At 36.6% G+C, this 11,112-nt stretch overlaps 1 protein-coding gene across 1 annotated transcript; it reads left to right on the top strand.

The window, feature by feature from the left end:
- Window positions 1-848: 848 nt before the first annotated feature.
- On the top strand, window positions 849-11,017 carry PDE320 (pigment defective 320). Its single transcript, XM_086450565.1, has 5 exons — window positions 849-1,485; window positions 7,963-8,209; window positions 8,542-8,896; window positions 9,931-10,268; window positions 10,655-11,017. Exons 1-5 carry the CDS (start codon window positions 1,214-1,216, stop codon window positions 10,850-10,852), a joined length of 1,410 nt encoding a protein of 469 aa, XP_086306691.1. The 5' UTR covers window positions 849-1,213; the 3' UTR covers window positions 10,853-11,017.
- The last annotated feature ends 95 nt before the right edge of the window (window positions 11,018-11,112 follow it).

Below are 11,112 nucleotides of genomic sequence, written 5' to 3'. Positions count from 1 at the left end.
ATGAGGCACAAACCACATATAATACTCTTACACTGGTTTCCTTCTTCTTGCTCTGCAACTTAACTAAGATTTAACTTGATCATCGGAGGCTCATTGGCCGGCATCCCACCAATGTCTTTTCCAACTAAAACGACACCAAACTACAATCAAAATCTTAGAAGCTTCATAGAAGAAGATAGGTAGAACTCAAAAGCTTCATCGGAGAAGACGATCGGAGTTGTCCATTTATTATAATTCATATCTTAAGGAAGAGTTAATCATTCTTTATAACACTAATCTCAAAGGAGATCTGATCATTAATTGTAACACGTATCTCTAGAAGTAGGAGATCCAAAAAATCCCCCACAATTAGTATTTCGTAAAATGTGTTAGGGAGAGAGAAAGAGAGAGGTTTAATGTCAAACTTGTGAATGTGTCTTCTGATTTGGATATGCTGAAAGTTCAATGTTAAAAAACAAAAAAACAAAAATTGAATGATTTGAGAAGAGTTGTGTGTTTTTTAGATGGATGGATCTTTTGATTTAGATCTGTAAAAATTCAATGTTCAGAAAAAGAAATTCCAAATGGCTTGCTGTGGTTGAATGTGAAAGAGAGATGAGAAGAGCCGTGTATTTTTCTAATGTTTGAAATAGACAGGTGAGAGAGAAAATGGTAACTCATAGAAGATGGGTAGTTTTGTCAACAAACAATGGTTAATGTAGCAAATGTCTTTTTTGCTATATGCTTTAAAAATGTCTTTATTTTCTCAGATTTTGCGGAATTATTAGCTCAAATTCTCAACGTTTATTTTCCTTTTGAGAGATTCTATTGGAGCACTAAATTTTACTTACAACACACCACTCTTTTGAAATAAAAATGGATGTTCATATTAGTTTGGTATGTTAAAAATAAAAATGGGTGTGTGAATAGAAGCTTTCCTGATAGCGTTGCGCGTGTTCTCCTGTTCTTCCCTCCCAAACCCAAACAGCTTCTCTGAGTCTCAACTCATCCAAATTCTCACATAAACCCTAATTCCAAGGGTTAGGGTTTTAAGCGTCAAACCCCGAAAGAGGGTTTCTCAACGATTGAAGAATTCAATGGTGTAGCTGTTAGATTATTCTGAAGCATAGAGTGAAGAAATGTAGAGCTGACGAATATTAGGATTTAAATTGTCAGGAAAAAAAACAGTTGTGGAAGTATTTTTTTCTAGCGTTTAATTGTGTTGCAGAAGAGAATGAAGAAACTTAGATGGGCAATGGAGGGTGGGTTTTGGGATCTGGACATGTCGACACCAATTACAGTTGATGGACTCGCTCGTGCAGTCCCAGGAGAGCCTCTTCCATTGGGTTTGTCGAGAGGAACCAAGCTTTCGAGGCCGAAGCAGATCGATTTCATGCAGCGTTTCATGGCCATGCCTTTGGTGCCTTCTTATGCTGGTGATCCTGCTAGAGGCGGAGAAGGGTTCGCTCTGCAACGTGTTGTCACATTCCCATCTGGCGAAAAATGGTAATTTTTGATGATCGAAGAACTGCCCTTGACTTATTTTGTCAGAAAGTTCAAATTTTTACCATTTTATGTATGTTCATTGGCATTTTATCAATGATCGATTTCATTGGGGAATGCTTATAGCATAGGAATGAATTTTCTTGTTATTTAGGTTGAAATTTAGATTGAATAAACCCCCTGTTCGTGTTTCTGGTTGGATCTCATTTTGAATTAGCTTTTGAAGTTTTAGTTAGTTTGGAAATCAAGAAAATTCAAAATTAGAAAAAGGAACTTTTGAAACCCTCTGATTCTGATATAGAAGTAATTTCATTTTTTAAAGAGAGACTACTAAGAAAAATTTTGGATGACTTCATCAAGATTTATTAGTGATTTAATAAATCTAAAGTACTTGCCTAGTAAGCCATGAGGACCATTCAGTGACTGCATACTGACTGCATACTGGTCTAATTGGCAGAAATAGTTGTTATAGATCTTTGATGGAGCTTTCCTAGCAGCTTTGGAATCAAATGTATGAGTAAAAAACTGTGTGCATTTGAAATTGACGACATCTAGGCCCAACGGAATTTAAGAACATGGACCTCTTATTTGACCATTTGTTCCCCGAGGCTTCAGAAGACTAGTGATCTTCGATCATCGCACAAAATCTAGATTTTCAACTGCATCATTATGATCATACAATTGGGTTGAGTTTTAGTGGAGGGAACTCTTTATGTGGGACTCATTGAGTCCCATGCATATCAAGTTGTAGTTCAGATCTGTGGAAGAATGAAGAAAAAAGAGAGAAATAGGAGAAGAAGAGAAAAAATGATTGGGGAGAAAACTTTGAGATTAGGGTTAATCAACTCCTTTCTCACTATTTATATAAAATTTTTCCATAATTACAAAATACTCTCCAAACTACTAATCATTCTGTCAAAAACACTCTCTTAACATAAACATATTACATGTTCATTTATTTCTACACTCCCCCTCAAATGGGGCATAGATATCTATCATGTCCAACTTGCCAAGAACACCATACAATTTCTTTTTTGGAACACCTTTAGTCAACACATTTGCTAATTGATCCTCTAGTTTCACATATGAGAGGCACATGACGTTAGATTCCACTTTTTCTCTAATAAGGTGTCTATCAATCTCAATATGCTTTATACGATCATGTTGGATGGGATTAAAAGCATCATTAATGGTTGCTTTGTTATCACAATAAAGTCTCATAGGTTCTATCTCCTTAACACCAAGTTCACTTAACAGGATTCGAAACCAAAGAACCTCTACCATATCCTGAGCAATGGCTTGATATTTTGCCTCAGCATTGGACATAGCAACTACAGTTTGTTTCTTGCTCCTCCAAGTAGCCAAATTACCCCCAACAAATTTGCAATACCTTGAAGTAGATCAACGATCATCTTTATCCCCGGTCCAATCTACATTTGTGAATGTTTCTATTCTGAATTGACCATGATTTGCATATAAAATTCCCTTTCTAGGGATAACCCTTAAGTACATAAGGACTCTTTCTATTGCTTCAAGGTTAAGAGTCCTTGGGGCATGTATATACTAACTAATAGCATTGACCACATATGCTATATCTGGTCTAGTCAATTGTAGGTAAAGGAGACGGCTTACCAGTCTCTGAAATTTTCCAATATCTGTTAACAGCTCACCTCCTGTGTTATCTAGTCTCTGATTGGGATCTATTGGAGTATTTGCAGGTTTGGCATAAAGTTTCCCAGTATTACAAAGTAAGTCCAACACAAACTTGCGTTTGAAAATAAATATCTTTCATTGACCGAGCAATTTCAATGCCAAGGAAATATTTTAGATCTCCTAGGTCTTTAATCTCAAATTCAAAAGCCAATAATTTCAATAACCTCTGTATTTCTTGAGAACAATTTCTTATCACAACAATATCATCAACATATACGATGAGAACTGTGCTGAACTCATTCTCACTTTTCACAAAGAGAGTATGATCGGCATAACTTTGAGTGTATCCCACTTGCTTCATTACTATACTGAATCTGTGAAATCATGCCTGGGGTGACTGTTTCAACCCATTAATTGATTTTTTCAATTTACATATCCTTCCTTCACTTTCTGGGGTTTGAAACCGTGGAGAAGGATGCATGTACACTTCTTTTTCTAATTCTCCATTTAAGAAAGTATTTTTCACATCTAACTAAAGTAAAGGCCAAAAAAAAATTTCAACTAGAGATAACAACACTCTAATAGTATTGATTTTGACTACTAGAGAAAATGTTTATGTAATCAATCCTTTGGGTTTGGGTATACCCTTTAGCTACAAGCCTTGCCTTGTATCTTTCCACTGTGCCATCTGCTCTGTGCTTTACAATGATCACCCACTTGTAGCCTACTGGTTCTTTTCCTTATAGCAAAGCAACCATCTCCAATGCATTATTCTTCAATAGAGAATCCATTTCTTCTTGGACTGCCTTCTTCCACTCAAGAGTTTTGAAGGCTTCTACAACACAGTTAGGAATGGGAACAAAAGAAATGAACGAGACAATTGTGTGATATGTGAAAGATAACGAGGAAGAAGAAATGTGATTAGAGATAGGATGTACAATGCAAAATCGTGTTCCCTTACACAAAGCAATGGGTATATCAAGATTAGAAGAATTATTAGGAGTGACTAAAGAAATATTACCTGACGTCGAAGAATCCAATTGGTTGGTGTGATTAGCGAGAGTCCCTTGTTGGATTGTCTTATGATGTTAACAACAGGAATAAACTCTCAACTCTTTGCCTTTATCTAATGAATCCCCTGATAACTCTTTCCTTTTATCTGATGACTCCCCTGAAATATGCGTAGACGGCAATGGGAATAATATATTTGCCGATGGATGAGCATCAACTGACAAACATCTCTGATGTTGCCACCCTTCAATACTCATTTTCCCCTGAAAAATAGCATTTGAATGATAGTACGGAGTAGATTCAAAGAATGAGACATCCCTGGTGACATACCGTTTTCCAGTGGATGGAAACAAACACCGATATCCCTTTTGGGTCAATGAGTATCCCAAGAAGACACCTTGAAGAGCTTTAGCATCTAACTTTGTATAGTTAGGACCAAGGATATGAATGGAACATAAACAACTAAAGACACTTAGAGATAAATGGAATGGAGGATGACTTGGAACTAACAACTAAAGAGGAGATTGAAAGTTGATGACCTGTGATGGCATACGATTGATGAGATATGTAGCTGTAAATAATGCATTACCCCAGCATTTCTTAGGAACGAACATAGATATATGTAGTCCTCGAACAATTTCTAAAAGATGATGATTCTTTCTTTCAGCTACACCATTTTATTGTGGGGTTTACACACAAGAACTTTGATGAACAATCCCATGCCCTACAAGGTATTGATTCAATTCTCCTAAGAAGTATTCATGGGCATTGTCCGGTTTGAAGATTTTTATAGACTTTTCAAATTGAGTTTGAATCATCTTGTAAAATAATTTTATCTGCAAAGGAACTTCTTCTTTAGTGCAGATCAAGTAAGTCCAAGTGTATTTGTCGTAGCCATCCACAAAGGAAATGAAATATCCATATCCCCCATCAAGTGTAACAGGAGCTGATCCTCATATATTAGTGTGCACAATTATAAAAGCAGAAAGAGATCTTTTATTATTTGGATAAAAAGAAGTTCTACAAGGCATGGCCAACAGACTTCACATTGAAGACTAGAAACTGACATGGGTCTTGAACAATGAAGGAAATGGAACTTTTAAAGAGTGAAAAAACAAATAACCTAGGCGAGCATGCCATAAGAAAATTGGCTGATAGGACTGACTTAAACAACTACTCTGACTAACTAACTGAAGGGCTGCTGATGTTACTGAAGATGAATCCAAAACATAAAGACCATTCACTTCTCAACCCCTACCAATCGTCTTCCTCGAAGTCAAGTTCTGAAAAACACAATGATCGGGTAAGAATGTGATAGAACACTATAAAGATTTTGTGAGACTACTCACAGAAAGAAGATTGATGGACATGTTAAGAACATGAAGCACAATAAAGACAAGGAATTATCAATTTTGATGCCCCCTTTACTAGAAACGGTAGAAAATGAACCTCTACTATTTTCACCTTATCTTTACTTGATAATAACTGATAAGGTGAAAAATTGAAAAGTCTACCAGTCATGTGATCATAGGCTCCTAAGTCAATGATCCAAAAGGGACGAGAGGAACGGAAATTAACAGTATTTGCAAAGGCATGTATAACCTAATTGGGCAAATGAGGAGGAACTAGTTGATTCTTCAAGCTTTGTAAGAAGCTTGCTTGGACGCTCTATTTCTTATCGGGTTGAGGAAAACTCCGTAGAAGAATTAGAACTAGTTGAACTGGATTGTGGTTGGTCTTGGACAACAACATGAACATTAGACTTGAGTTGAGGCTACTTTGATCTTCCCTTGTTAAACTTAGCCGGTTTGCCAACTAGATCCCAACATATTTCCTTGGTGTGCCTGGTTCTATCACAATGATCACAATGGAGATTATCCTTGTCATCACCCTATTTCCCATTCTATTTAACTCCTCCCTTATTATCTTTGCTAGACATAGAGAAAAGAAGAGTTGTGGGAGGTGGTTCAGAGAGAGGTTGCATCACTGACCTACGGCTTTCCTCGCTCTGCACAAGAAAATAAACATCTTCAAAAGATGGAGTGGAGTCACAACTCAATACCTAGACCCAAACAAATTCATAAGTTGGATGCAAACCGGCCAAAAATTGGAAAACACGATTCTAGTTAATTAGTTTGCAAAACTCCTCAACATCCTCATCATTCCTCCATTTGATCACTTGATAATGATCTAATTCTTCCTACAAGGCTTGAAGAGTGGAGTAATATGCAGCCATGCTTTTTTTCCCCCTGACGAAAAGTAATCACATCCTGATGAAGCTGATAGACACAAGCCACATTTTTTTTCTTCTGAGAATATGTCTTAGTGACCTTTTCCCAAACTTGATATGTCGTATCCAAGATTAGATAGTTCCTACTAAGTTAGGGCTTCATGGAATTTAATAACCATGACATCACCGTCTGATTATCTTGTTCCCAACAATCATACATAGGATCAACCTCTTTAGGCTTCGAATACGACCAGTAAGATACCCTAATTTCCCTCGTCTACTGATATACATCTTAACAGACTGTGACCACTCAAAAAAATTAGTACCATTAAGTTTCTCGGTCGTAATCCGAGCTCTCGGGTTATATAGCTCATCATTGGAGGAATCGGCACTGGAGCATCAATGTTGGAACCACTACTCATGGAAACCTTTTCAAGAGACATTGCACGCAAATATGAACAAGATAGATGTTGAAGGTGATTTAGGTCACCAAAATTGAAGCCAAAAACAAAAGAAAAAAAAAATCTGGGCGGCAAAACTATAGGGGATACTTTGTCACCAACACGTCAAAACGTATCCGAATCAAGTGCAACCAATTCCGATGTGTAGATAAATTTGAGTGTGACTAGATCCATGAAACCCAACAACTCAAAAACACTCTAGAAGATCAGATGAACCTATTTTCGCAAAACTGATTTTTTTCCCGATTTTTTTTTGAAAATCAAACAAAAGACTTTCGAATACTCATAAAAAATTCTGGAAAAAAAAAAACCAAAAAGTTCTAAAAATCAAGGTGACTCCATCTATGGTGGTTTCAACCCTAGTATAATGACGTCAGCAACCCCTAAAAAAATTGTTCTTCGGAGTAGCGTGTTGATGAATTGAGGCTTTGATCCAAGTTGTAGTTCAGATCTGTGGAAGAATGAAGAAAAAAGAGAGAAATAAGAGAAGAAGAGAAAAAAGGATAAGGGATAAATTTTTTGAGATTAGGGTTAATCAATCAACCCCTCTCTCACTATTTATATAAATTTTTTCCATAATTACAAAATACTCCCTAAACTACTAATTATTCTGTCAAACACCTTCTAACATAAAAATAATACATGTTTATTTATTTCTACATATATCAATGTGTCACTGTTTCAGGCATGGTGACAAAAATCTGTGATTTTTGCTACAGCCATGATTAAATCGCAATTTTTTTTGTGGATTATTTTGTTTTTAGCATTTTTTTAAGTATTATTTTTTATTTAATATATAAAATATTTTTCTAATAAAATAAGTATTTTTTACTTTTTAATTTATCCGATGTTTTATCGACTTTTGCCGACTATTTCTGAAGCTTTCTCTTGCCGAAATATTCCAGAACCCCAACTTTGTCTCTATGGTTTTGTACCATAGAATGAAGAATTTAGTTATTTATTTATTCATTTTTTAATCCTTAGGTGTCATCCATCTTATTGGAAAGTTCAAGTTTAGGAATGAAGAATTTAGTTATTTATTTATTCATTTTTTAATCCTTGCAATGGTTGTTCTAATCTAATTACAGATAATCTTAACTGATATTCTGGATTAATGCTATGCAGGTTTGCTAGTTTGTTAGGCCAATTCAATCTACAGAAATTGGTATCTTCTGTGAAGGAGAGTGGTACGAGGCAATCACCCGAATCATCGTGGTTTAAGAACATTGCAAGACACCTTTGTGATAAGTCCTTGTATGCCCTTGGTTTCTGTTCAGAGTTCTTGATTACACCCAATGATACCTTACTTGTGAGCTCGGAAGTTCATGGTGACAGGAAGGTGCCCCGAAACAAAGCAGTTTTTCTTCACAAGGCAAGTATATTTAACCTCTTAATTGTAAATTTGGTAACTTTTCACCTGATTATTCTCTTCTAAGCTTTATTTGTGTTTGGGTTGATGAAACACTAATTTGCTATGCTTTCTCACTTTAGCAACGTATCTGCATCTTTAGGTGCCTGTTTAATTTAGCACCGTTGTTACTTTTTTATTTCTGTGTTCTGATATACCTATGTGCTCATATATGCAATGTCCTTTTTTATTGGTAATATTTATTTACGAGATATCTTTTAACATCTGTAGTCTTTTGTTTTTTATTTATGTCAAGATATTTCTTGACTAGATTCAATCCTTTTACATGATTGCAGTTTCCACAGCATAACTTAACTGTGGAGGCAGTGTGGCCTGGACTTTTTGTCGATAAGCTTGGCACATATTGGGATGTGCCACTGTTGATGCAAATTGATTTATCTTCCATTGCTTCTGATTCTGGCTCAAGCTATCATATTTGTGTAAACAAAAACAGTGGGGCCCCAAAGCAGTTTGATGGTGATCAGACTGGTCGAATACCTCGTAGTCTACTTCCTGGTTTGTGTGCCAAAGCTGCCTTTTCCATAAAGAAGAATATTGATATTTGGAGAAGCAAAGTAGGCAAGTTGAAAATGGTGCAACCATTTGACATATTTCTCTCAGATCCGCATGTTTCAGCATCGGGAATCATAGGTAAGCCTTGACGACTAACAGAATTTTCATTTGAAGGTTTAAATTTGAAAGTGTGGTTTTGATCCCAGGTCTGTGCAATTACCACATATACTTTACCACCTCACTAAGGTAGTATCTGCATTGACTCACGGACATATTTATTTTGGATGAGTTGAGATGTGCCCAATATGTTTTCAGATGCATCTATATGCTTAATGTTTGTATATTTGAAGAATTGCATTCAAAGAAAACATTCTTTAAATAAAAAACAGGATATGGCCATCATCCCTTACCAGTGCCATAAGAATGGCTCTCATCAATGTGTCGGGCACCACAGTTTGGTCTGTCCCCCAGTCGACTTGCATTTTTTTCTCACCTATGGGATGAGGCTGCTGAGATGGAGCAATGGAAAGAAAGATAAAATGAGAAATGAATGCATTCATGAGAATGTAAGAGTGGCCCAAATAGGCGTTAAACTGGCAAAAGTTGATTGAGATGGTTTTGTGCGGTAAAGGCCAATTACAGCCCCAGTTAGAAGGAATGTGCAAGTTGAAGTTTCTAAAAGAGCATTAAGGAAGGTCCAAAAGAACGCAATTTGAGTAACAAGGGAGGATATGAACATACATTCAGTCACAGAAAACGTGGATTTAGATAGTGTCAAGTGTATGAATGGATTTGCTAAGTCGATTCCAAGTTGTTGGGGGTAAGGCCTCTAGGAGGTTTTGAATCCCATCCCGTCCCCAATGCATTGAATATCTATCTAGCAGGGAGAGAGAACAGTGGCTTGAGTGATTCCTGGATTTATTGTTCGCCCTCCCTAGCTTCAAATTTATGTATTGCACATGCTCATTGATCCAGACTCAACAACTGATGGGCCAACCTCACAACTGGGTTTGGTCCAAAATTGCACCAATCAGAGACCTTACAATATATTTACTTTCCTATTTTTATGTAAATATGGACAGTACCAACAAGTGCATGCTCTCACCGTTTTCATGATTTTGCAACCTTTTTTTTTTCAATTTTACTTACAAAATTTCATTTCCTACCCACAGGTACTGTATTGACTGCATCTATTGGAGATAATTATGTGAGACCACAAAGAGAAGATGGGTCACAAGGTTTTGATGGCTTTAGTTTATGTGACCCAAAATACAAATTTGCCCTTTCAACAGATATATTTGCATCTCTTTCATGTACCGCTCAGCATGGAAACTTCCAAAGGCTTTTCTTTGATCTTACCCGATTACATGCCCGCCTTGATTTTCCCTCTGCTTTGGCATTTGTAACTGGAGCTACGCATCTCGCCCAAGATCTTTACAATTCACAACCATCTGATTTGGAGGTAGTCCAGGCAATTTGCCCCAATGTCACCCTTTCTCTTCAGCAACAGGTAATGTATGTTTTCTTGGTAGGCCTCTCTTAATATTCTATTTACGGAAACCTAAATATCCTGGTTGGGTTGAGAGGTAGGAAAATAACAAATACTAGAACCCCAAAATATTTATTGGTGTTGCGTAACAACCTTGGTTATATGTATAGCTCAAGATATACCTCTGTGTTGAATGAGGAAATTGGTTCCACAACGATTGGTACAACACTAGTCAATTTCATCATCAATTTGAATTTGCCTATTATGTGTAATGTTGAATAATGGTGGGTTGTGTTGCAGTGTAGGATAAGGCACTTTATATGATGATGAGAATATTGGTGATGGTGGTGTTTATGGTTCTTGAGAACCACATATTCATATTTTTTTCATTCATTTATTTAATGCAGATTTTTGGAGAGTTCAGCTTCCGTGTTGATTCAAGAATTGCATTCGACTTGAAGTGTAGAGACAGTCATGCCCATATAGATGACACTGTATTTGCCGTTGAGTATGCACTGAAGGTTCTGGGTTCGGCAAAGGCTGTTGCTTGGTATTCAACCAAAAATCGAGAAGCAATGGTCGAGCTTCGTTTCTTTGAGACCTAACAGAACCCCTGGTGCAATGTTTCCAGTTGAAATTGACCCTATTGGGGAATGCCTTTGTTTTTTAATTTGCATTTATTGAATTTTGTGGACTACATTTTTTTTTCCCTGATAATATATCCTCCAGCTTACATGGTTCCTCTTAATCAATGATTATATTTACCTATCTTAGACCCCATGGTTATTTACCAAGAGGGTTTAGAACTTTAGAAGGCTATCATTTCTTTGTCACTTCCTAGATCACACTCAGGCCTAAGTTTCAG

The sequence above is a fragment of the Akebia trifoliata genome, chromosome 8, assembly GCF_017979445.1.
Source record: "Akebia trifoliata isolate Shusen 1 chromosome 8, ASM1797944v1, whole genome shotgun sequence".
In the NCBI taxonomy this organism is placed as follows: domain Eukaryota; kingdom Viridiplantae; phylum Streptophyta; class Magnoliopsida; order Ranunculales; family Lardizabalaceae; genus Akebia; species Akebia trifoliata.
Note: the sequence above shows the minus strand (reverse complement) of the source record. Positions and strands in the feature narration are given on the sequence as shown.

Bases quoted from the DNA above. Each gene is read 5' to 3' on its own strand.
- PDE320 (XM_086450565.1), top strand. From the start codon at position 1,214: ATGAAGAAACTTAGATGGGCAATGGAGGGTGGGTTTTGGGATCTGGAC. The intron at 1,486-7,962 runs GTAATTTTTGAT...AATGCTATGCAG, and splicing joins TTCCCATCTGGCGAAAAATG to GTTTGCTAGTTTGTTAGGCC. The intron at 8,210-8,541 runs GCAAGTATATTT...ACATGATTGCAG, and splicing joins AAGCAGTTTTTCTTCACAAG to TTTCCACAGCATAACTTAAC.